Source organism: Salvelinus namaycush, unplaced genomic scaffold (genome assembly GCF_016432855.1).
Source record: "Salvelinus namaycush isolate Seneca unplaced genomic scaffold, SaNama_1.0 Scaffold2027, whole genome shotgun sequence".
In the NCBI taxonomy this organism is placed as follows: domain Eukaryota; kingdom Metazoa; phylum Chordata; class Actinopteri; order Salmoniformes; family Salmonidae; genus Salvelinus; species Salvelinus namaycush.
Genome location: NW_024058817.1, coordinates 18,116 through 45,989, shown reverse-complemented (window position 1 = coordinate 45,989; position 27,874 = coordinate 18,116). Strand labels below are relative to the sequence as shown.

Genomic DNA, 27,874 nt, shown 5'->3' with positions numbered 1-27,874 from the left:
GATCTTTAATGAAGATCCACTTACATCTACATGCATCCATAGATTGTGTCGTTCACAGATGTCAGCTATCTCCTCCAGCGGGTCGAAGGCCCCTAGTACGGTGGTCCCTGCTGTGGCGTTCACCATGAAGGGCAACGCTCCCTGTCAACAACAACAACAACAATATAACCCCACCTGGGCACACACTGGTTGAATCAACGTCGTGTCCACGTCATCTCAATGACATTACATTAAACCAACGTGGAGCAGACGGTGAATTGACATCTGTGCCCAGTGGGATTGTTACTCCATCACCCTGGTCATTAATACTATACACCATCAGAGGACAACAATATAATGTAACTCCATCACCCTGGTCATTAATACTATACACCATCAGAGGACAACAATATAATGTAACTCCATCACCCTGGTCATTAATACTATACACCATCAGAGGACAACAATATAATGTAACTCCATCACCCTGGTCATTAATACTATACACCATCAGAGGACAACAATATAATGTAACTCCATCACCCTGGTCATTAATACTATACACCATCAGAGGACAACAATATAATGTTACTCCATCACCCTGGTCATTAATACTATACACCATCAGAGGACAACAATATACTGTTACTCCATCATCCTGGTCATTAATACTATACACCATCAGAGGACAACAATATACTGTTACTCCATCACCCTGGTCATTAATACTATACACCATCAGAGGACAACAATATACTGTTACTCCATCACCCTGGTCATTAATACTATACACCATCAGAGGACAACAATATACTGTTACTCCATCATACTGATCATTAATACTATACACCATCAGAGGACAACAATATACTGTTACTCCATCACCCTGGTCATTAATACTATACACCATCAGAGGACAACAATATACTGTTACTCCATCACCCTGGTCATTAATACTATACACCATCAGAGGACAACAATATAATGTAACTCCATCACCCTGGTCATTAATACTATACACCATCAGAGGACAACAATATAATGTAACTCCATCACCCTGGTCATTAATACTATACACCATCAGAGGACAACAATATACTGTTACTCCATCATCCTGGTCATTAATACTATACACCATCAGAGGACAACAATATAATGTTACTCCATCACCCTGGTCATTAATACTATACACCATCAGAGGACAACAATATACTGTTACTCCATCACCCTGGTCATTAATACTATACACCATCAGAGGACAACAATATACTGTTACTCCATCACCCTGGTCATTAATACTATACACCATCAGAGGACAACAATATACTGTTACTCCATCATACTGGTCATTAATAACCATCAGAGGACAACAATATAATGTAACTCCATCACCCTGGTCATTAATACTATACACCATCAGAGGACAACAATATAATGTAACTCCATCACCCTGGTCATTAATACTATACACCATCAGAGGACAACAATATACTGTTACTCCATCACCCTGGTCATTAATACTATACACCATCAGAGGACAACAATATACTGTTACTCCATCATCCTGGTCATTAATACTATACACCATCAGAGGACAACAATATACTGTTACTCCATCATACTGGTCATTAATACTATACACCATCAGAGGACACCAATATACTGTTACTCCATCATACTGGTCATTAATACTATACACCATCAGAGGACAACAATATACTGTTACTCCATCATACTGGTCATTAATACTATACACCATCAGAGGACAACAATATAATGTAACTCCATCACCCTGGTCATTAATACTATACACCATCAGAGGACAACAATATACTGTTACTCCATCATACTGGTCATTAATAACCATCAGAGGACAACAATATAATGTAACTCCATCACCCTGGTCATTAATACTATACACCATCAGAGGACAACAATATAATGTAACTCCATCACCCTGGTCATTAATACTATACACCATCAGAGGACAACAATATAATGTAACTCCATCACCCTGGTCATTAATACTATACACCATCAGAGGACAACAATATACTGTTACTCCATCACCCTGGTCATTAATACTATACACCATCAGAGGACAACAATATAATGTTACTCCATCATACTGGTCATTAATACTATACACCATCAGAGGACAACAATATACTGTTACTCCATCACCCTGGTCATTAATACTATACACCATCAGAGGACAACAATATACTGTTACTCCATCATACTGGTCATTAATACTATACACCATCAGAGGACAACAATATACTGTTACTCCATCACCCTGGTCATTAATACTATACACCATCAGAGGACAACAATATACTGGTACTCCATCATCCTGGTCATTAATACTATACACCATCAGAGGACAACAATATACTGTTACTCCATCATCCTGGTCATTAATACTATACACCATCAGAGGACAACAATATAATGTAACTCCATCACCCTGGTCATTAATACTATACACCATCAGAGGACAACAATATACTGGTACTCCATCACCCTGGTCATTAATACTATACACCATCAGAGGACAACAATATAATGTTACTCCATCACCCTGGTCATTAATACTATACACCATCAGAGGACAACAATATAATGTAACTCCATCACCCTGGTCATTAATACTATACACCATCAGAGGACAACAATATAATGTAACTCCATCACCCTGGTCATTAATACTATACACCATCAGAGGACAACAATATAATGTTACTCCATCATACTGGTCATTAATACTATACACCATCAGAGGACAACAATATACTGTTACTCCATCACCCTGGTCATTAATACTATACACCATCAGAGGACAACAATATAATGTTACTCCATCACCCTGGTCATTAATACTATACACCATCAGAGGACAACAATATACTGTTACTCCATCACCCTGGTCATTAATACTATACACCATCAGAGGACAACAATATAATGTTACTCCATCATACTGGTCATTAATACTATACACCATCAGAGGACAACAATATAATGTTACTCCATCATCCTGGTCATTAATACTATACACCATCAGAGGACAACAATATACTGTTACTCCATCACCCTGGTTACTGTCACGCCCTGGCCTTAGTATTCTTTGTTTTCTTTATTATTTTAGTTAGGTCAGGGTGTGACATGGGTATTTATGTGGGTTTTGTAGTGTCCAGGGTGATTGTAAGGTTTAGGGGGTTTATTTAGAGTAGTTGGGTTTATGTTTAGTATAGTTGTCTAGCTGTGTCTATGTTGTGTGTAGTTGTCTAGGAAAGTCTATGGTTGCCTGAATGGGTTCCCAATTAGAGACAGCTGGTTTCTGTTGTCTCTGATTGGGAGCCATATTTAAGGTAGCCATAGGCTTTAGTTTGTTGTGGGGAATTGTCTATGTCTGAACGTTTGTAGCCTGTGTGTGTGCACTACGTTTATTAGCTTCACGGTCGTTTATTGTTTTGTTAGTTTGTAAGTGTTTTGTTTCGTTTTGCCTTCTTCTATAATAAAAGGAAGATGGCTTATTTTCCACATGCTGCGTTTTGGTCCGTCTCTCCTCCACACGATCGTGACAGAATTCCCCACCAACATCGGATCAAGCAGCGTGTGCAACAACAACAGGACCCACCTACACTGGACTATTGGAATTGGGAGGAAATTCTGGACCGAGAAATACCAGGAGAATATAAACGCCCCAAAGCTGAGCTGGAGGCAGCGAAGGCAGAGAGGCGGAGATATGAGGAGGCAGCAAGGAGAGGTGGCTGGAAGCCTGAAAAGCCCGTGAGTACTACCCAAAAATTTCTTGGGGGGGGGCTAAGAGGTAGTGGGCCAAGGGCAGGTAGGAGACCTGCGCCCACTTCCCAGGCTAACCGTGGAGAGCGGGAGTACGGGCAGATGCCGTGTTACGCAGTAGAGCGCACGGTGTCTCCTGTACGGGTGCATAGCCCAGTGCGGGTTATTCCACCTCCCCGCACTGGTAGGGCTAGATTGGGCATTGAGCCAAATGTCATGAAGCCGGCCCTACATATCTGGCCACCAGTACGTCTCCTTGGGCCGGCTTACATGGCACCAGCCTTACGCATGGTGTCCCCGGTTCGCCTACATAGACCGGTGCGGGTTATTCCACCTCCCCGCACTGGTCGGGCGACGGGGAGCATTCAACCAGGTAAGGTTGGGCAGGCTCGGTGCTCAAGGGAGCCAGTACGCCTGCACGGTCCGGTATTTCCGGCGCCACCTCCCCGCCCCAGCCTAGTACCACCAGTGCCTACACCACGCACCAGGCTTCCAGTGCGTTTTCAGAGCCCTGTTCCTCCTCCACGCACTCTCCCTATGGTGCGTGTCTCTAGCCCGGTACCTCCAGTTCCGGCACCACGCACTAAGCCACCTGTGCGTCTCCTGAGTCCTGTACACACTGTTATTTCTCCCCGCACTCGTCCTGAGGTGCGTGCCATCAGTCCGGTACCACGCACCAGGCATATAGTGCGCCTTGAGAACTCAGTGTGCCCTGTTGTTCCCCGCACTAGCCTGAAGGTGCGTGTCCTTAGCCCGGTACCTCCAGTTCCGGCACCACGCACCAGGCCTACAGTGCGTCTCAGCCGGCCAGAGTCTGCCGTCTGCCCAACGGTGACTGAACTGCCCGTCTGTATTGAGCCTTCAAAGCCGCCCGTCTGCCATGAGCCTGCAAAGCCGCCCGTCTGCCATGAGCCTACAGAGCCTTCCGCCAGACAGGAGCCGCTAGAGCCTTCCGCCAGACAGGAGCCGCTAGAGCCTTCCGCCAGACAGGAGCCGCTAAAGCCTTCCGCCAGACAGGATCAGTCTGAGCCATCCGTCTCCTCAGCGCCGTCTGAGCCATCCGTCTCCCCAGCGCCGTCTGAGCCATCCGTCTCCCCAGCGCCGTCTGAGCCATCCGTCTCCCCAGCGCCGTCTGAGCCATCCGTCTCCCCAGCGCCGTCTGAGCCATCCGTCTCCCCAGCGCCGTCTGAGCCATCCGTCTCCCCAGCGCCGTCTGAGCCATCCGTCTCCCCAGCGCCGTCTGAGCCATCCGTCTGCCCAGTGCCGTCTGAGCCATCCGTCTGTCCCGAGCCAGTAGAGCCGCCCGTCTGTCCCGAGCCGTCAGAGCCGATAGTCAGTCAGGAGCCGCTAGAGCCATTCGTCAGTCAGGATCTGCCAGAGACGCCAACCAGACAGGATCTGCCAGAGCCGCCAACCAGACAGGATCTGCCAGAGTCGCCAACCAGACAGGATCTGCCAGAGCCGTCAGTGAGCCATGAGCGTCCAGAGCCGTCAGCCAGCCATGAGCGTCCAGAGCCGTCAGCCAGCCATGAGCGTCCAGAGCCGTCAGCCAGTCATGAGCTGTCCCTCAGCCCAGAGCGGCTATTTCTCCAGAACTGCCCCTCAGTCCAGAGCTGTCTCTCTGTCCGGAGCTGCCTTTCAGTCCGGAGTTGCCCCTCTATCCTGAGTTGCCCCTCTATCCTGAGTTGCCCCTCTATCCTGAGCTACCTCTCTATCCTGAGCTATCCCTCTGTCCTGAGCTATCCCTCTGTCCTGAGCTATTCCTCTATCCCGGTGCTGCCCCTTGTGTCGATGTTACCCAAAAGATTAAGTGGGGGTAATATGAGGGTGGTCATTTGTAGGGGGAGATATAAGCTGGGATTGACTATGGTGGGGTGGGGACCTCGCCCTGAGCCTGAGCCACCACCGTGGTTAGATGCCCACCCAGACCCTCCCCTAGACTTTGTGCTGGTGCGCCCGGAGTTCGCACCTTAAGGGGGGGGCTATGTCACGCCCTGGCCTTAGTATTCTTTGTTTTCTTTATTATTTTAGTTAGGTCAGGGTGTGACATGGGTTTTGTAGTGTCCAGGGTGATTGTAAGGTTTAGGGGGTTTATTTAGAGTAGTTGGGTTTATGTTTAGTATAGTTGTCTAGCTGTGTCTATGTTGTGTGTAGTTGTCTAGGAAAGTCTATGGTTGCCTGAATGGGTTCCCAATTAGAGACAGCTGGTTTCTGTTGTCTCTGATTGGGAGCCATATTTAAGGTAGCCATAGGCTTTAGTTTGTTGTGGGGAATTGTCTATGTCTGAACGTTTGTAGCCTGTGTGTGTGCACTACGTTTATTAGCTTCACGGTCGTTTATTGTTTTGTTAGTTTGTAAGTGTTTTGTTTTGTTTTGCCTTCTATAATAAAAGGAAGATGGCTTATTTTCCACATGCTGCGTTTTGGTCCGTCTCTCCTCCACACGATCGTGACAGTTACTAATACTATACACCATCAGAGGACAACAATATACTGTTACTCCATCACCCTGGTTACTAATACTATACACCACTACACACAACATATATGTGTCACTCTAAAACCCAAATAACCCTCCCAATGGGTATAATCAACAGCACCTTCACCATGGGTATAATCAACAGCACCTTCACCATGGGTATAATCAACAGCACCTTCACCATGGGTATAATCAACAGCACCTTCACCATGGGTATAATCAACAGCACCTTCACCATGGGTATAATCAACAGCACCTTCACCATGGGTATAATCAACAGCACCTTCACCATGGGTATAATCAACAGCACCTTCACCATGGGTATAATCAACAGCAGTTCCCTAACCTTCACCATGGGTATAATCAACAGCAGTTCCCAGTTCCCGAATGTGTTACATAACATATCTGACACCAAACAACCTTGCTGACTCCATTCATAGTTCTCCTTCTCACCTCATCTTTGGCTCTCTGTACTTGCTTCTCAAACTCCGCTGGAATCATCTTCCCTCTGAGAAACAAAGACACAGAAAGAAAGATTAACAAGGATTAGTAAAAACCCAGGTGTCATAGTGACGCAGGTCAGTCATTGTGGACAGTGACAACAGAAGCTTGTGGTGTGGACAGTGGAAGTAACCGTGTAACTGTAGCAGTAACTAGCAGGAACTGTAGTAGTAACCAGCAGTAACCAGCAGTAACCAGCAGTAACTAGCAGTAACCAGCAGTAACCAGCAGTAACTGTAGCAGGAACCAGCAGTAACTGTAGCAGGAACTAATAGTAACTAGCAGTAACTAGCAGTAACCAGCAGTAACTGTGTAACTGTAGCAGTAACCAGCAGTAACTGTGTAACTGTAGCAGTAACTAGCAGTAACTGTAGTAGTAACCAGCAGTAACTAGCAGTAACTAGCAGTAACCAGCAGTAACTGTGTAACTGTAGCAGTAACTAGCAGTAACTGTAGCAGTAACCAGCAGTAACTAGCAGTAACTAGCAGTAACCAGCAGTAACTAGCAGTAACTGTAGCAGGAACCAGCAGTAACTGTAGCAGGAACTAATAGTAACTAGCAGTAACTAGCAGTAACCAGCAGTAACTGTGTAACTGTAGCAGTAACCAGCAGTAACTGTGTAACTGTAGCAGTAACTAGCAGTAACTGTAGTAGTAACCAGCAGTAACTAGCAGTAACCAGCAGTAACTGTGTAACTGTAGCAGTAACTAGCAGTAACTGTAGCAGTAACCAGCAGTAACCAGCAGTAACTAGCAGTAACCAGCAGTAACTAGCAGTAACTGTAGCAGGAACTAACAGTAACTAGCAGTAACTAGCAGTAACCAGCAGTAACTGTGTAACTGTAGCAGTAACTAGCAGTAACTGTAGCAGTAACTAGCAGTAACTAGCAGTAACTAGCAGTAACTAGCAGTAACCAGCAGTAACTGTGTAACTGTAGCAGTAACTAGCAGTAACTGTAGCAGTAACTAGCAGTAACTAGCAGTAACTAGCAGTAACCAGCAGTAACTGTGTAACTGTAGCAGGAACCAGCAGTAATCGTGTAACTGTAGCAGTAACTAGCAGTAACTAGCAGTAACCAGCAGTAACCAGCAGTAATCGTGTAACTGTAGCAGTAACTGTAGCAGTAACCAGCAGTATCCAGCAGTAACTAGCAGTAACTAGCAGTATCCAGCAGTAACCAGCAGTAACCAGCAGTAACCAGCAGTAGCTGTAGCAGTAACCAGCAGTAACCAGCAGTAACCAGCAGTAACTGTAGCAGTAACTAGCAGTAACTGTAGCAGTAACCAGCAGTAACTAGCAGTAACCAGCAGTAACTAGCAGTAACCAGCAGTAACTAGCAGTAACCAGCAGTAACTAGCAGTAACTGTAGCAGTAACCAGCAGTAACTAGCAGTAACCAGCAGTAACTGTAGCAGTAACCAGCAGTAACCAGCAGTAACTGTAGCAGTAACTAGCAGTAACTGTAGCAGTAACCAGCAGTAACCAGCAGTAACCAGCAGTAACTGTAGCAGTAACCAGCAGTAACCAGCAGTAACTGTAGCAGTAACTAGCAGTAACTGTAGCAGTAACTAGCAGTAACTAGCAGTAACTAGCAGTAACCAGCAGTAACTGTGTAACTGTAGCAGGAACTAGCAGTAATCGTGTAACTGTAGCAGTAACTAGCAGTAACTAGCAGTAACCAGCAGTAATCGTGTAACTGTAGCAGTAACTGTAGCAGTAACCAGCAGTATCCAGCAGTAACTAGCAGTAACTAGCAGTATCCAGCAGTAACCAGCAGTAACCAGCAGTAACCAGCAGTAACTGTAGCAGTAACCAGCAGTAACCAGCAGTAACCAGCAGTAACCAGCAGTAACTGTAGCAGTAACCAGCAGTAACCAGCAGTAACTGTAGCAGTAACCAGCAGTAACTGTAGCAGTAACTAGCAGTAACTGTAGCAGTAACCAGCAGTAACTAGCAGTAACTGTAGCAGTAACCAGCAGTAACTAGCAGTAACTGTAGCAGTAACTGTAGCAGTAACTAGCAGTAACCAGCAGTAACCAGCAGTAACTAGCAGTAACTGTAGCAGTAACCAGCAGTAACCAGCAGTAACTGTAGCAGTAACTGTAGCAGTAACTAGCAGTAACTGTAGCAGTAACCAGCAGTAACTGTAGCAGTAACTAGCAGTAACCAGCAGTAACCAGCAGTAACTGTAGCAGTAACCAGCAGTAACTGTAGCAGTAACCAGGAGTAACTGTAGCAGTAACCAGCAGTAACTAGCAGTAACTGTAGCAGTAACCAGCAGTAACTAGCAGTAACTAGCAGTAACCAGCAGTAACTGTAGCAGTAACCAGCAGTAACTGTAGCAGTAACTGTAGCAGTAACCAGCAGTAACTAGCAGTAACTGTAGCAGTAACCAGCAGTAACTAGCAGTAACTGTAGCAGTAACCAGCAGTAACTGTAGCAGTAACTAGCAGTAACCAGCAGTATCCAGCAGTAACTGTAGCAGTATCCAGCAGTAACCAGCAGTATCCAGCAGTAACCAGCAGTATCCAGCAGTAACTGTAGCAGTATCCAGCAGTAACCAGCAGTAACCAGCAGTAACTGTAGCAGTATCCAGCAGTAACCAGCAGTAACCAGCAGTATCCAGCAGTAACTGTAGTAGTAACCAGCAGTAACCAGCAGTAACTGTAGCAGTAACCAGCAGTAACCAGCAGTAACTGTAGCAGTAACCAGCAGTAACTGTAGCAGTAACTGTAGCAGTAACTGTAGCAGTAACCAGCAGTAACTAGCAGTAACTGTAGCAGTAACTAGCAGTAACCAGCAGTAACCAGCAGTAACTAGCAGTAACTGTAGCAGTAACCAGCAGTAACCAGCAGTAACTGTAGCAGTAACCAGCAGTAACTGTAGCAGTAACTGTAGCAGTAACCAGCAGTAACTAGCAGTAACTGTAGCAGTAACTGTAGCAGTAACTAGCAGTAACCAGCAGTAACCAGCAGTAACTAGCAGTAACTGTAGCAGTAACCAGCAGTAACCAGCAGTAACTGTAGCAGTAACTGTAGCAGTAACTAGCAGTAACTGTAGCAGTAACCAGCAGTAACTAGCAGTAACTGTAGCAGTAACCAGCAGTAACTGTGGCAGTAACTAGCAGTAACCAGCAGTAACTAGCAGTAACTGTAGCAGTAACCAGCAGTAACTAGCAGTAACTAGCAGTAACCAGCAGTAACTGTAGCAGTAACCAGCAGTAACTAGCAGTAACTGTAGCAGTAACCAGCAGTAACTGTGTAACTGTAGCAGTAACCAGCAGTAACTAGCAGTAACTGTAGCAGTAACCAGCAGTAACTGTAGCAGTAACCAGCAGTAACCAGCAGTATCCAGCAGTAACTGTAGCAGTATCCAGCAGTAACCAGCAGTAACCAGCAGTAACCAGCAGTAACTGTAGCAGTAACCAGCAGTAACTGTAGCAGTAACTGTAGCAGTAACCAGCAGTAACTGTAGCAGTAACTAGCAGTAACTGTAGCAGTAACCAGCAGTAACCAGCAGTAACTGTAGCAGTATCCAGCAGTAACCAGCAGTAACCAGCAGTAACCAGCAGTAACCAGCAGTAACTGTAGCAGTAACCAGCAGTATCCAGCAGTAACTGTAGCAGTATCCAGCAGTAACCAGCAGTAACCAGCAGTAACCAGCAGTAACCAGCAGTAACTGTAGCAGTAACCAGCAGTAACTGTAGCAGTATCCAGCAGTAACCAGCAGTAACTGTAGCAGTATCCAGCAGTAACCAGCAGTAACTGTAGCAGTATCCAGCAGTAACTGTAGCAGTAACTGTAGCAGTAACCAGCAGTAACCAGCAGTAACTGTAGCAGTATCCAGCAGTAACCAGCAGTAACTGTAGCAGTAACTAGCAGTAACTGTAGCAGTAACTGTAGCAGTAACTAGCAGTAACTAGCAGTAACTGTAGCAGTATCCAGCAGTAACCAGCAGTAACTGTAGCAGTATCCAGCAGTAACTGTAGCAGTAACCAGCAGTAACCAGCAGTAACTGTAGCAGTAACCAGCAGTAACCAGCAGTAACTGTAGCAGTAACTGTAGCAGTATCCAGCAGTAACCAGCAGTAACTGTAGCAGTATCCAGCAGTAACTGTAGCAGTAACCAGCAGTAACCAGCAGTAACTGTAGCAGTAACCAGCAGTAACCAGCAGTAACTGTAGCAGTAACCAGCAGTAACCAGCAGTAACTGTAGCAGTAACCAGCAGTAACTGTAGTAGTAACCAGCAGTAACCAGCAGTAACTGTAGTAGTAACCAGCAGTAACCAGCAGTAACTGTAGTAGTAACCAGCAGTAACCAGCAGTAACTGTAGCAGTAACTGTAGCAGTAACCAGCAGTAACTGTAGCAGTAACCAGCAGTAACTAGCAGTAACCAGCAGTAACCAGCAGTAACTGTAGTAGTAACCAGCAGTAACTGTAGTAGTAACCAGCAGTAACTGTAGCAGTAACCAGCAGTAACTGTAGCAGTAACCAGCAGTAACTGTAGCAGTAACTGTAGCAGTAACCAGCAGTAACCAGCAGTAACTGTAGTAGTAACCAGCAGTAACTGTAGTAGTAACCAGCAGTAACTGTAGCAGTAACCAGCAGTAACTGTAGCAGTAACCAGCAGTAACTGTAGCAGTAACCAGCAGTAACTGTAGCAGTAACTGTAGCAGTAACTGTAGCAGTAACCAGCAGTAACTGTAGTAGTAACCAGCAGTAACTGTAGCAGTAACCAGCAGTAACTGTAGCAGTAAACAGCAGTAACTGTAGCAGTAACTGTAGCAGTAACTGTAGCAGTAACCAGCAGTAACTGTAGCAGTAACTGTAGCAGTAACTGTAGCAGTAACTGTAGCAGTAACCAGCAGTAACTGTAGCAGTAACCAGCAGTAACTGTAGCAGTAACCAGCAGTAACTGTAGCAGTAACCAGCAGTAACTGTAGCAGTAACCAGCAGTAACTGTAGCAGTAACCAGCAGTAACTGTAGCAGTAACTGTAGCAGTAACCAGCAGTAACTGTAGCAGTAACTGTAGCAGTATCCAGCAGTAACTGTAGCAGTAACTGTAGCAGTAACTGTAGCAGTAACTGTAGTAGTAACCAGCAGTAACCAGCAGTAACCAGCAGTAACCAGCAGTAACTGTAGTAGTAACCAGCAGTAACTGTAGCAGTAACCAGCAGTAACTAGCAGTAACTGTAGCAGTAACCAGCAGTAACTGTGTAACTGTAGCAGTAACCAGCAGTAACTGTAGTAGTAACCAGCAGTAACTGTAGCAGTAACCAGCAGTAACTGTAGCAGTAACCAGCAGTAACTGTAGCAGTAACCAGCAGTAACTGTAGCAGTAACCAGCAGTAACTGTAGCAGTATCCAGCAGTAACTGTAGCAGTAACTGTAGCAGTAACTGTAGCAGTAACTGTAGCAGTAACTGTAGCAGTAACCAGCAGTAACCAGCAGTAACCAGCAGTAACTGTAGCAGTAACCAGCAGTAACTGTAGCAGTATCCAGCAGTAACTGTAGCAGTAACTGTAGCAGTAACTGTAGCAGTAACCAGCAGTAACCAGCAGTAACTGTAGCAGTATCCAGCAGTAACTGTAGCAGTATCCAGCAGTAACCAGCAGTAACCAGCAGTAACTGTAGCAGTATCCAGCAGTAACTGTAGCAGTATCCAGCAGTAACTGTAGCAGTATCCAGCAGTAACCAGCAGTAACTGTAGCAGTATCCAGCAGTAACTAGCAGTAACTAGCAGTAACCAGCAGTAACTGTGTAACTGTAGCAGGAACCAGCAGTAATCGTGTAACTGTAGCAGTAACCAGCAGTAACCAGCAGTAACCAGCAGTAACCAGCAGTAACTGTAGCAGTATCCAGCAGTAACCAGCAGTAACTGTAGCAGTAACTAGCAGTAACTGTAGCAGTATCCAGCAGTAACCAGCAGTAACCAGCAGTATCCAGCAGTAACTGTAGCAGTATCCAGCAGTAACTGTAGCAGTATCCAGCAGTATCCAGCAGTAACCAGCAGTAACTGTAGCAGTATCCAGCAGTAACCAGCAGTAACCAGCAGTAACTGTAGCAGTATCCAGCAGGAACCAGCAGTAACTAGCAGTATCCAGCAGTAACTGTAGCAGTAACCAGCAGTAACCAGCAGTATCCAGCAGTATCCAGCAGTAACTGTAGCAGTAACCAGCAGTAACCAGCAGTATCCAGCAGTAACTGTAGCAGTATCCAGCAGTAACCAGCAGTAACTGTAGCAGTAACTAGCAGTAACTGTAGCAGTAACCAGCAGTAACCAGCAGTAACTGTAGCAGTAACCAGCAGTAACCAGCAGTATCCAGCAGTAACTGTAGCAGTATCCAGCAGTAACCAGCAGTAACTGTAGCAGTAACTGTAGCAGTAACCAGCAGTAACCAGCAGTAACTGTAGCAGTAACTAGCAGTAACCAGCAGTAACCAGCAGTAACTGTAGCAGTAACTGTAGCAGTAACCAGCAGTAACCAGCAGTAACTGTAGCAGTAACTGTAGCAGTAACCAGCAGTAACCAGCAGTAACTGTAGCAGTAACCAGCAGTAACCAGCAGTATCCAGCAGTAACCAGCAGTAACTGTAGCAGTAACCAGCAGTAACCAGCAGTAACTGTAGCAGTAACCAGCAGTAACCAGCAGTAACTGTAGCAGTAACCAGCAGTAACCAGCAGTAACTGTAGCAGTAACCAGCAGTAACCAGCAGTATCCAGCAGTAACCAGCAGTAACTGTAGCAGTAACCAGCAGTAACTAGCAGTAACTGTAGCAGTAACTAGCAGTAACTGTAGCAGTAACCAGCAGTAACTGTAGCAGTAACCAGCAGTAACCAGCAGTATCCAGCAGTAACTGTAGCAGTATCCAGCAGTAACCAGCAGTAACTGTAGCAGTAACTAGCAGTAACTGTAGCAGTAACCAGCAGTAACCAGCAGTAACTGTAGCAGTAACCAGCAGTAACCAGCAGTATCCAGCAGTAACCAGCAGTAACTGTAGCAGTAACCAGCAGTAACCAGCAGTAACTGTAGCAGTAACCAGCAGTAACCAGCAGTAACTGTAGCAGTAACCAGCAGTAACCAGCAGTAACTGTAGCAGTAACCAGCAGTAACCAGCAGTATCCAGCAGTAACCAGCAGTAACTGTAGCAGTAACCAGCAGTAACCAGCAGTAACTGTAGCAGTAACCAGCAGTAACCAGCAGTATCCAGCAGTAACTGTAGCAGTAACCAGCAGTAACTGTAGCAGTAACCAGCAGTAACCAGCAGTAACTGTAGCAGTAACCAGCAGTAACCAGCAGTAACTGTAGCAGTAACCAGCAGTAACTGTAGCAGTATCCAGCAGTAACCAGCAGTAACTAGCAGTAACCAGCAGTAACCAGCAGTAACCAGCAGTATCCAGCAGTAACTGTAGCAGTAACCAGCAGTAACCAGCAGTAACTGTAGTAGTAACCAGCAGTATCCAGCAGTAACTGTAGCAGTAACTAGCAGTAACCAGCAGTAACTGTAGCAGTAACTAGCAGTAACTGTAGCAGTAACTAGCAGTAACCAGCAGTAACTGTAGCAGTAACCAGCAGTATCCAGCAGTAACCAGCAGTAACTAGCAGTAACCAGCAGTAACTGTAGCAGTAACCAGCAGTAACTAGCAGTAACTAGCAGTAACTAGCAGTAACTAGCAGTAACTAGCAGTAACTAGCAGTATCCAGCAGTAACTGTAGCAGTAACCAGCAGTAACTGTAGCAGTAACTGTAGCAGTAACTGTAGCAGTAACTAGCAGTAACTAGCAGTAACCAGCAGTAACTAGCAGTATCCAGCAGTAACTGTAGCAGTAACCAGCAGTAACTGTAGCAGTAACCAGCAGTAACTAGCAGTAACTAGCAGTAACTAGCAGTATCCAGCAGTAACTGTAGCAGTAACCAGCAGTAACTGTAGCAGTAACCAGCAGTAACCAGCAGTATCCAGCAGTAACCAGCAGTAACCAGCAGTAACTGTAGCAGTAACCAGCAGTAACTGTAGCAGTAACCAGCAGTATCCAGCAGTAACCAGCAGTAACCAGCAGTAACTGTAGCAGTAACCAGCAGTAACTGTAGCAGTAACTAGCAGTAACTAGCAGTAACCAGCAGTAACTGTAGCAGTAACCAGCAGTATCCAGCAGTAACCAGCAGTAACTGTAGCAGTAACCAGCAGTAACTGTAGCAGTAACTAGCAGTAACCAGCAGTAACTGTAGCAGTAACTAGCAGTAACCAGCAGTAACTGTAGCAGTAACTAGCAGTAACCAGCAGTAACCAGCAGTATCCAGCAGTATCCAGCAGTAACTGTAGCAGTAACTAGCAGTAACCAGCAGTAACCAGCAGTAACCAGCAGTAACTGTAGCAGTAACTAGCAGTAACCAGCAGTAACTGTAGCAGTAACTAGCAGTAACCAGCAGTAACCAGCAGTAACCAGCAGTAACCAGCAGTAACTGTAGCAGTAACTAGCAGTAACCAGCAGTAACTGTAGCAGTAACTAGCAGTAACTAGCAGTAACCAGCAGTAACTGTAGCAGTAACCAGCAGTATCCAGCAGTAACCAGCAGTAACCAGCAGTAACTGTAGCAGTAACCAGCAGTAACTGTAGCAGTATCCAGCAGTAACTGTAGCAGTAACCAGCAGTAACCAGCAGTAACCAGCAGTAACCAGCAGTAACTGTAGCAGGAACCAGCAGTAACCAGCAGTAACCAGCAGTAACTGTAGCAGGAACCAGCAGTAACCAGCAGTAACCAGCAGTAACCAGCAGTAACTGTAGCAGGAACCAGCAGTAACCAGCAGTAACTGTAGCAGTAACCAGCAGTAACCAGCAGTAACCAGCAGTAACTGTAGCAGTAACTAGCAGTAACCGTGTAACTGTAGCAGTAACTAGCAGTAACCAGCAGTAACCAGCAGTAACTGTGTAACTGTAGCAGGAACCAGCAGGAACCGTGTAACTGTAGCAGTAACCAGCAGTAACCAGCAGTAACTGTAGCAGTAACCAGCAGTAACCAGCAGTAACCGTGTAACTGTAGTAGTAACCAGCAGTAACCAGCAGTAACTGTAGCAGTAACCAGCAGTAACCAGCAGTAACCAGCAGTAACTGTAGCAGTAACCAGCAGTAACCAGCAGTAACCAGCAGTAACTAGCAGTAACCGTGTAACTGTAGCAGTAACCAGCAGTAACCAGCAGTAACCAGCAGTAACCAGCAGTAACCGTGTAACTGTAGTAGTATCCAGCAGTAACCAGCAGTAACTGTAGCAGTAACCAGCAGTAACCAGCAGTAACCAGCAGTAACTGTAGCAGTTACCAGCAGTAACCAGCAGTAACTAGCAGTAACCGTGTAACTGTAGCAGTAACCAGCAGTAACCAGCAGTAACAGTGTAACTGTAGCAGTAACCAGCAGTAACCGTGTAACTGTAGCAGTAACCAGCAGTAACTAGCAGTAACTGTGTAATTGTAGCAGTAACCAACGTAACTGTGTAACTGTAGCAGTAACCAGCAGTAACTAGCAGTAACCGTGTAACTGTAGCAGTAACCAGCAGTAAGCAGCAGTAACCGGGTAACTGTAGCAGTAACCAGCAGTAACTAGCAGTAACCGTGTAACTGTAGCAGTAACCAGCAGTAACTAGCAGTAACCGTGTAACTGTAGCAGTAACCAGCAGTAAGCAGCAGTAACCGGGTAACTGTAGCAGTAACCAGCAGTAACCAGCAGTAACCAGTGTAAATGTAGCAGTGACCAGCAGTAAGCAGCTGTAACCAGCAGTAACCGTGTAACTGTAGCAGTAACTAGCAGTAACCAGCAGTAACTAGCAGTAACCAGTGTAACTGTAGCAGTAACCAGTGTAACTGTAGCAGTAACCGTGTAACTGTAGCAGTAACTAGCAGTAACCAGTGTAACTGTAGCAGTAACCAGCAGTAACCGTGTAACTGTAGCAGTAACCAGCAGTAACCAGCAGTAACCAGCAGTAACCAGCAGTAACTGTAGCAGTAACTAGCAGTAACCGTGTAACTGTAGCAGTAACCAGCAGTAACCAGCAGTAAGCAGCATACCTCTTATCTGACGGGATCACATAAACATTGTTGGTGCCAATTCCCAGGAAAGCTGCTGCTTTGGCAACAGAGTAATGACACTGAAAAGAACAATGAGAGAAACATGTCACTGAGGGAGAACTGGTTAATCAACAAAATGACTAGTCTGGACAGGATCCACAATAAGGTGCTATATTAATGACCAGTCTGGACAGGATCCACAATAAGGTGCTAAATTAATGACCAGTCTAGACAGGATCCACAATAAGGTGCTATATTAATGACCAGTCTAGACAGGATCCACAATAAGGTGCTATATTAATGACCAGTCTGGACAGGATCCACAATAAGGTGCTATATTAATGACCAGTCTAGACAGGATCCACAATAAGGTGCTATATTAATGACCAGTCTAGACAGGATCCACAATAAGGTGCTATATTAATGACCAGTCTAGACAGGATCCACAATAAGGTGCTATATTAATGACCAGTCTAGACAGGATCCACAATAAGGTGCTATATTAATGACCAGTCTAGACAGGATCCACAATAAGATGCTAAATTAATGACCAGTCTAGACAGGATCCACAATAAGGTGCTATATTAATGACCAGTCTGTACAGGATCCACAATAAGGTGCTATATTAATGACCAGTCTAGACAGGATCCACAATAAGATGCTAAATTAATGACCAGTCTAGACAGGATCCACAATAAGGTGCTAAATTAATGACCAGTCTAGACAGGATCCACAATAAGGTGCTATATTAATGACCAGTCTAGACAGGATCCACAATAAGGTGCTATATTAATGACCAGTCTAGACAGGATCCACAATAAGGTGCTATATTAATGACCAGTCTAGACAGGATCCACAATAAGGTGCTATATTAATGACCAGTCTAGACAGGATCCACAATAAGGTGCTATATTAATGACCAGTCTAGACAGGATCCACAATAAGGTGCTATATTAATGACCAGTCTGGACAGGATCCACAATAAGATGCTATATTAATGACCAGTCTAGACAGGATCCAGAATAAGGTGCTATACAGACAGGGATTGTAATACGTATGGTGTAAATAGTACTACACCCACACAGGGATTATAAAACCATTTAGTCAATGTCTTTCAGAGCAACAGCTGGAACTGAGAAACTCCCTGATAGTTGTGTGCTTGTTGTGATAGGTTATCATAAAGAACTGAGCAACTCCCTGATACAGACCAGCCTGGGACTGGGTAGTGCTGCTGATTGGAATCATTTGACAGCTGTATTAAGTAGGCTTATTGACTCTTCTCAGACGTTTTTTGAAATGGTACCAACTGGTGCTGGTCCACACCATGTACACTCAAAACCCCTGACATTATCAAACTGTTACCCGGAGCATAGGGCTGGTCCACACCATGTTGCTATGTGTGTGTGTGTGTGTGTGTGTGTGTGTGTGTGTGTGTGTGTGTGTGTGTGTGTGTGTGTGTGTTTACCTCCTGTGATGTAAACATGACCAGTCTAGGCAAGGCAGACAGGCCCAACACCTTCACATCAGGACAGTGGTGGTACCTGGCCACGTTCACAGCATACATGTTGGACACAGAGCCACCTGGAGAACACAGAGACAATCTCTCAATCACAGGAAGAAGAAGAAGATGAAGAAGAAGATGAAGAAGAAGGTGATGAAGAAGAAGATGAAGATGAAGAAGAACAAAATTAAGAAGAAGATAAAGAAGAAGGAGAAGAAGATGAAGAAGAAGAAGATGAAGGATACGATGAAGAAGAAAATGAAGAAGAAGATGATGAAGAAGATGAAGAAGAAGAAGAAGATGATGAAGAATACGATGAAGAAGAAAATGAAGAAGAAGATGAAGAAGAAGGAGAAGAAGATGAAGATGAAGAATACGATGAAGAAGAAAAGGAAGAAGAAGTTGATGATGAAGAATAGGATGAAGAAGATGAAGATGAAGAAGAAGATGAAGAAGATGAAGAAGAAGATGATGAAGAAGAAGAAGAAGGAGAAGAAGATGTCAGTCTGTGTGGTTGCCATACCTGGGCTGAAGATGCCGTCTCCTCCTTCCTGCCATCCAATGATCTCTATCATCTTCTTCAGAACCGCCTCCTCTGTCAGCAGGAACACTGGAGCCACCTCGTATGTGTACCTGCCAAGACAAACAACATGTCCTGTCAATGACTCACCTGCTCTCACCTGAGCCACATACTATCCAATCAATCATCAAGAACGAGCTACAGACACTTCTGAAATGAATAGCAGAAATAGTTGTCATTGATATAATTGCAGTAATCCTAAAATCCCACATCCCTTGTCAGGCACGGTTAATTAAACAGTGAGTATGAGTACATGTTGACAGACACTCGGATCATATGAGATGGTATGATGTAATACTCACAGACTGGGGTTGATAGCTTCTGTGATGAATCGGCCCACTAGTGAATAAGGGTCCATGCCTGCATAGAGCTGGTTGAAGAACAGAGGATGTCCTGTACACACAGACACACAACGTTTGATTCAATCACAACTAAGTTTACAGAAATCCTGGTCGGAAGATTCCCGGGATCAGGAGAGAATAAGCAAGAAAATCCAGATTACTCCAACCAGGATTTCTGTAAAAGCTGGGAAAGTTACCGTAATTTTGCAACCCTAATAAGAACCTACAGTTGTCAGATCTTAATTTGACCAGTATTGTCGCAGCAAAATATGCCTGTAGCAACAGGATTTAATTGGTGTTTAGGCTATTAGCTTCAAGACAAGTGGAATACTGTTAATATAACCGTGTGTTAGTGTGGGGGTTTTCACTGAATTTATGTCAATCGTGAAGATTCAGGAAGGAGGAAGGTTCTCAGCAACAAAAGAGTGATCAAATGAAGATCTTACATCTGTAAAGGCTTTAGCTCGACAAGGCTAGCAAAGTCTTGTGGATTCACGGCAGAACCTGCGATTCAAACTCCTATCGGTCGCATCTGGAAACAGAGATGCTTAACTTGCACTATGCTGCATCCACTGGCACGAAGGAACATTTCTCAGTCTATTCCAGACACATACATTGATACGTGAGACGAGGAGTGTGCCATCTTGCCCTGTTTCCTGTGTCAATGTTTCTATATAAAGTACATCATATCGTGTTTTGGGGTCTGGCTGGACCAGGCTAGGTGGGGGTCAAGGGAGCTCAGATGTCAGGGGCTGGGAGGGTTAAGGGGCCGGGAGTGTTAAGGGGCCGGGAGTGTTAAGGGGCCGGGAGTGTTAAGGGGCCGGGAGGGTTAAGGGGCCGGGAGGTTTAAGGGGCCGGGAGTGTTAAGGGGCCGGGAGTGTTAAGGGGCCGGGAGTGTTAAGGGGCCGGGAGGGTTAAGGGGCCGGGAGGGTTAAGGGGCCGGGAGGGTTAAGGGGCCGGGAGGGTTAAGGGGCCGGGAGGTTTAAGGGGCCGGGAGTGTTAAGGGGCCGGGAGTGTTAAGGGGCCGGGAGTGTTAAGGGGCCGGGAGTGTTAAGGGGCCGGGAGTGTTAAGGGGCCGGGAGTGTTAAGGGGCCGGGAGTGTTAAGGGGCCGGGAGTGTTAAGGGGCTGGGAGGGTTATTAAGGATGGGCTACTGTCGCTATCTTGATGATTAACAGCCTGGGTTGGATAGGATAGCGCTGGGTGGAAGGGTGGAAGCTACTGTCGCTATAGCCTGTATTATCCAGTAGCTAGCGTGAGTGCAGTGAGGGTGGCTAACTAGGGTCTAGCTAGTTAATGATGTAACATAGCTGACTGGGGGGTTAGAGGGAGTCTGGGCTGGATAATTTGAAGGTTAGTTGGTTAACAGACCTGGTTGACAAGGGTTTTAAATGTGGAGTTTGGCTGGGGGTTTTCTAGGTTAGGGATTGGCTGGGGGTTTTCAAGGTTAGGGATTGGCTGGGGGTTTTCAAGGTTAGGGATTGGCTGGGGGTTTTCAAGGTTAGGGATTGGCTGGGGGTTTTCAAGGTTAGGGATTGGCTGGGGGTTTTCAAGGTTAGGGATTGGCTGGGGGTTTTCAAGGTTAGGGATTGGCTGCATGGGGATTAGGATTGAGCTGTTTCCTACCAGTCTTGACACTATATCGTATGGCGAAAGAGAGACTCTGGGCTGGAAAGTTAGAAGGTTGGGGTTTAGGACAGGTTTGGGATGAAGTTCATTGGTATCTTATAAAGAGTTCGGGTTTTGAAAGTCAGGGTTTGGATGGGGGGGTTTGGGTCAGGGTTTGGATGGGGGGGTTTGGGTCAGGGTTTGGATGGGGGGGGTTTGGTTCAGGGTTTGGATGGGGGGGTTTGGGTCAGGGTTTGGCTGAGGTCTGGGGGTTAGATTTTAAATCAGGGTGTGAGCTGGGTCCTTACCGGTCTTGACACTGTATCGGATGGCATCCCGACAGCGCTGCAGTATCTGGGGATGTGTCTCGCCTCCTTCCCTCAGCTCTAGGTCTAACAGGTCCTTCAGCTGCTCTGGAGAGCGCCACTCGCACACCTGTTACATGAGAGAGAGGGAAATAGACTTTGGGTGAGTCTCAAAATGCATACTACCGTGCTCCGAGCACGCAAATTAGAGCACGGGAGGGTGGGATGCATACTACCGTGCGCCGAGCATGCAAATTAGAACACGGGAGGGTGGGATGCATACTACCGTGCTCCGAGCACGCAAATTAGAGCACGGGAGGGTGGGATGCATACTACCGTGCTCCGAGCACGCAAATTAGAACACGGGAGGGTGGGATGCATACTACCGTGCTCCGAGCACGCAAATTAGAGCACGGGAGGGTGGGATGCATACTACCGTGCTCCGAGCACGCAAATTAGAGCACGGGAGGGTGGGATGCATACTACCGTGCTCCGAGCACGCAAATTAGAACACGGGAGGGTGGGATGCATACTACCGTGCTCCGAGCACGCAAATTAGAGCACGGGAGGGTGGGATGCATACTACCGTGCTCCGAGCACGCAAATTAGAGCACGGGAGGGTGGGATGCATACTACCGTGCTCCGAGCACGCAAATTAGAACACGGGAGGGTGGGATGCATACTACCGTGCTCCGAGCACGCAAATTAGAGCACGGGAGGGTGGGATGCATACTACCGTGCTCCGAGCACGCAAATTAGAACACGGGAGGGTGGGATGCATACTACCGTGCTCCGAGCACGCAAATTAGAACACGGGAGGGTGGGATGCATACTACCGTGCTCCGAGCACGCAAATTAGAACACGGGAGGGTGGGATGCATACTACCGTGCTCCGAGCACGCAAATTAGAACACGGGAGGGTGGGATGCATACTACCGTGCTCCGAGCACGCACATTAGAGCACGGGAGGGTGAGATGCATACTACCGTGCTCCGAGCACGCAAATTAGAGCACGGGAGGGTGGGATGCATACTACCGTGCTCCGAGCACGCAAATTAGAGCACGGGAGGGTGGGATGCATACTACCGTGCTCCGAGCACGCAAATTAGAGCACGGGAGGGTGGGATGCATACTACCGTGCTCCGAGCACGCAAATTAGAGCACGGGAGGGTGGGATGCATACTACCGTGCTCCGAGCACGCAAATTAGAGCACGGGAGGGTGGGATGCATACTACCGTGCTCCGAGCACGCAAATTAGAGCACGGGAGGGTGGGATGCATACTACCGTGCTCCGAGCACGCAAATTAGAGCACGGGAGGGTGGGATGCATACTACCGTGCTCCGAGCACGCAAATTAAAGCACGGGAGGGTGGGATGCATACTACCGTGCTCCGAGCACGCAAATTAGAGCACGGGAGGGTGGGATGCATACTACCGTGCTCCGAGCACGCAAATTAAAGCACGGGAGGGTGGGATGCATACTACCGTGCTCCGAGCACGCAAATTAGAGCACGGGAGGGTGGGATGCATACTACCGTGCTCCGAGCACGCAAATTAGAGCACGGGAGGGTGGGAGTATGAGTGCAAATCAAAGTTTGCAAAACCGGAGCACGGAGGGCACGTCTCGAATGCATACTCCGTTTGTACATATTCTGAAGCATACATCGATGCAAGCTGCGACGGAAAGTACGCACAGAAATATGATGCAACCGTGTTAAAAATCATACAACATTTCTTGAAATCAATGGCGGACATTAACTGAGCTGAAGCCAGAGAAAATACACTCCGACTTCGGAATGAAATGTTACCTATTCACATCTCATATGTTGCCTGACTACAATATTTGATCTTGCCACTGTAGTGTGTGTAGATCGCAAGCCCATAGTAAGTCAATAGGGCTAACTGTCTTGCTACTACTGTTAGCTAGCCACAGAGAATTGTTAGCTAGCTAGCTACCCACAAAGACTTGACATCTAAAACGTTTTGCTTTGTGTATATCTTGTTGGGTCTCTATTGTTGCCATTGTCCTGTCTGGAGAAAGGGTCAGTGAATGGGGAGGTGCAGCGTGAGGTAATACAGTAAGGGGGAAGTGCTTCTCAAGTGTAATGTTTTATGTGATTTCCACACTCTCGTCCTCACAACAACGTACTCAAGAGAACGTGGTCAGGAAAATGCACTCAGAGCATGAGAGTATGGGAGCGAGGTAGTGTGTGCGTATTGAGAAACACCCTTCAAGTTATATGGTGAAAATGGTGCCATTTCAGACTGTCCCCTCCCCTAGATGTTTGTTTACCTTATCCTTGACGACAGACAAACTACCTGGGCCTATTCACCATCCACAAAGAACATGTACTGTATATCAAATCAAATCAAATCAAATTTTACAGTAGCTATTACAGTGAAAACATACCATGCTATTGTTTGAGGAGAGTGCACAGTTATGCTTGAAAATGTATATATTGACCAATTAGGCACATTTGGGAAGACTTGATACAACATTTTGAACAGAAATGCAATGGTTCAATGGATCAGTCTAAAACTTTGCACATACACTGCTGCCATCTAGTGGCCAACATCTAAATTGCTCCTAGAGTCCTAAGTCAGATAATGGCCTTTCTCTTGCATTTCAAAGATGATGGTGGAAAAAAATATATTTAAAAAATGCATGTTTTTTTCTTTGTATTATCTTTTACCAGATCTAATGTGTTATTTTCTCCTACATTCCTTTCACATTTCCACAAACTTCAGAGTCTTTCCTTTCAAATGGTATCAAGAATATGCATATCCTTGCTTCAGGGCCTGAGCTACAGGCAGTTAGATTTGGGTTTGTCATTTTAGGAGAAAATTTAAGAAAAGGGGCCGATCCTTTAAACAACAATGCAGTTTTAAGAAAAGAAAATAGTTAAGAAAATATTTACTAAGTAAACTGAAGTTAAAAAAAATATAAAACATTAAGTAACACAATAAAATAACAATAAGGAGACTATGTACAGGTGGTACGGTACCAGGCCAATGTGCGGGGGTACAGGTTAGTCCAGGTAAATAAGGTAAGGAGGCTATGTACAGGTGGTACGGTACCAGGCCAATGTGCAGGGGTACAGGTTAGTCCAGGTAAATAAGGTAAGGAGACTATGTACAGGTGGTACGGTACCAGGCCAATGTGCAGGGGTACAGGTTAGTCCAGGTAAATAAGGTAAGGAGGCTATGTACAGGTGGTACGGTACCAGGCCAATGTGCAGGGGTACAGGTTAGTCCAGGTAAATAAGGAGGCTATGTACAGGTGGTACGGTACCACGCCAATGTGCAGGGGTACAGGTTAGTCCAGGTAAATAAGGTAAGGAGGCTATGTACAGGTGGTACGGTACCAGGCCAATGTGCAGGGGTACAGGTTAGTCCAGGTAAATAAGGTAAGGAGGCTATGTACAGGTGGTACGGTACCAGGCCAATGTGCAGGGGTACAGGTTAGTCCAGGTAAATAAGGTAAGGAGGCTATGTACAGGTGGTACGGTACCAGGCCAATGTGCAGGGGTACAGGTTAGTCCAGGTAAATAAGGTAAGGAGGCTATGTACAGGTGGTACGGTACCAGGCCAATGTGCAGGGGTACAGGTTAGTCCAGGTAAATAAGGTAAGGAGGCTATGTACAGGTGGTACGGTACCAGGCCAATGTGCAGGGGTACAGGTTAGTCCAGGTAAATAAGGTAAGGAGGCTATGTACAGGTGGTACGGTACCAGGCCAATGTGCAGGGGTACAGGTTAGTCCAGGTAAATAAGGTAAGGAGGCTATGTACAGGTGGTACGGTACCAGGCCAATGTGCAGGGGTACAGGTTAGTCGAGGTAAATAAGGTAAGGAGACTATGTACAGGTGGTACGGTACCAGGCCAATGTGCAGGGGTACAGGTTAGTCCAGGTAAATAAGGTAAGGAGGCTATGTACAGGTGGTACGGTACCAGGCCAATGTGCAGGGGTACAGGTTAGTCCAGGTAAATAAGGTAAGGAGGCTATGTACAGGTGGTACGGTACCAGGCCAATGTGCAGGGGTACAGGTTAGTCCAGGTAAATAAGGTAAGGAGGCTATGTACAGGTGGTACGGTACCAGGCCAATGTGCAGGGGTACAGGTTAGTCCAGGTAAATAAGGTAAGGAGGCTATGTACAGGTGGTACGGTACCAGGCCAATGTGCAGGGGTACAGGTTAGTCGAGGTAAATAAGGTAATATGTACATGTAGGTAGGGGGAAAGTGATTATGCATCGATAATAAACAGCGAGTAACAGCAATGTTACAAAAAAAAGAGGGGGGGGTTAATGCAAATAGTCCAGGTAGCCATTTACCTGATAAATTCTTATACAGGTCCATTTCCTATTGTTTGACAAATAAACTCCAGCATTCTGGTATACTTCACAACAGATCTCATTCTCCTTTATGCACCCTGGGACTGGAAGGTGTGCAAGGTGTGAGAAATAATTGGAAAAGAGATGTTTTACCTTCTCCTTGATGTCAGTAGCCTTCCAGACGGCCTCCTCCATGATGATGGGCATGGCATCTCTGAGGAAGCTCTCTGCTTCCCGGATGTCCAGCGTGGGGCCGTTCAGAGTCACGCCGTCCACAAGCACTGGGGGCCGCTTCCCCTTGGGCTCGGCAAGGCTCGCTGAGGCCTTACTAGAGGTATCTGGGGGTAGGAGATAACAGACAGTAATGTCAATACTAGAGGTATCTGGGGGTAGGAGATAACAGACAGTAATGTCAATACTAGAGGTATCTGGGGGTAGGAGACAACAGACAGTAATGTCAATACTAGAGGTATCTGGGGGTAGGAGATAACAGACAGTAATGTCAATACTAGAGGTATCTGGGGAAGGAGATAACAGACAGTAATGTCAATACTAGAGGTATCTGGGGAAGGAGATAACAGACAGTAATGTCAATACTAGAGGTCTCTGGGGGTCAGATGGAGATAACAGGTCAGTTCATGGTTCTGGTGGTCTCTCTTGCTGGGGTCTTACTAGGGGTCTCTAGTGGTCTCTCTTGCTGGGGTCTTACTAGGGGTCTCTGGTGGTCTCTCTTGCTGGGGTCTTACTGGGGGTCTCTGGTGGTCTCTCTTACTAGGGGTCTCTAGTGGTCTCTCTTGCTGGGGTCTTACTAGGGGTCTCTGGTGGTCTCTCTTGCTGGGGTCTTACTAGGGGTCTCTGGTGGTCTCTCTTGCTGGGGTCTTACTAGGGGTCTCTAGTGGTCTCTCTTGCTGGGGTCTTACTAGGGGTCTCTAGTGGTCTCTCTTGCTGGGGTCTGACTAGGGGTCTCTGGGTCAGAGAAACACTGCTACTGTAAATGGCCCTCTAATACAGCTGACTAGGGGTCTCTGGGTCAGAGAAACACTGCTACTGTAGATGACCCTCTAATACAGCTGTAACACTGTAGATGGCCCTCTAATACAGCTGACTAGGGGTCTCTGGGTAAGAGAAACACTGCTACTGTAAATGGCCCTCTAATACAGCTGACTAGGGGTCTCTGGGTCAGAGAAACACACTTCTGTAGATGGCCCTCTAATACAGCTTTAACACTGCTACTGTACATGTATCCCAAAAGGCATCCTATTCTTGTGCACTACTTTTGAGCACGGGCCCTGGTCATAAGAATACTAGGTAGGGAATATGGAGGCCATTTAGAACGCACCCTGTAACTCAAGCCTTATTTCAGCTGTGACTCATTCTGTAAGCTCTCTGTTATTTATTGGCGTCTCCGGTTGGCTAAGGGTGTTTCAAGAATGTCAACCGCTCATTCCTGACTGACGACTGAATGGGGCTGCAACTCAAATGGCCCTGGTCTAAAGTAGTGCACTATATGGTGAATACGGTGCCAATCAGGCCACACACAGACAATAATGACAGACAGGATAACTGTCATCCACTTCATACTCTTTATAGCCTATAGCCTAGCATACGCTGTCCAATAACCTGCAAAACGGAACGATGCATGCATGAAACCCGCTGCTACTGCACTACTGACGCACCTTGCAGCGCCTGCCCACAGTTGGTTCACGCTACCTCAAAAAAGGCAGACAGTCTTCACTGTGCGTTCTGTGACAGACCGGCTCTTTCTTTCTTTCCCCAACATAGCAAGTTAGGCTACTGATGAAAATAACGCATTTCAAACAATGAAGTGTAAATTGTATCTACTTATTACGCAAAGGTCAATTCTATTCAATACCTCCGCAGAGAGACACCTTGACAGGGCGACTTTCCCCGCTGCCCATCTTCCCGGAGAACTGTGCGCTGAGCAGCGTGTGAACAGGTAACGCCTGACCCGACCAGATAGAGGGCGCTGGGTGACATTATAGTACACTGACGTACATCCATTCTAAAGGCATTGTGACAACTTCTATTCTCCAGGCAAAACGCACTAAAATGTGCACATATTTTATTTTTTATTTTGAGAGAACAGTAAACATTTCAATTCAAGATATAGCTAATGATAATCAATTTATATTTGCAAATAACATGAAATGCTCCTGCATTTGCCTACCAAACACGTAATAACGAAGGAATTAGAGAAATGGCAGTCTAACATACCGTTTATTTGTCTTTCATTCGTCTGCGCCATTGTTCATTTATGGTTTAATTGATTGGTCTCAAACAGGTCCGTTCTTCCAGCTTAAAAAAAATGGATTATGTTTGGAGATAAACCAGAATGCCTCCTTTATAGACCAAGAATTTCTTTGACAT

General features: G+C 46.1%; 1 protein-coding gene across 1 annotated transcript; it reads right to left on the bottom strand.

The window, feature by feature from the left end:
- LOC120038004 (acidic amino acid decarboxylase GADL1-like) lies at positions 1-27,874 on the bottom strand (the record flags this gene model as incomplete). Its single annotated transcript, XM_038983949.1, has 9 exons — positions 27,722-27,874; positions 25,640-25,824; positions 21,159-21,285; positions 19,205-19,295; positions 18,846-18,955; positions 18,287-18,402; positions 16,822-16,901; positions 6,718-6,772; positions 1-141 (listed from the first exon to the last, which is right to left on the bottom strand). Coding segments are annotated over exons 1-9 (936 nt in total), but the record flags the coding sequence as incomplete, so codon positions are not given.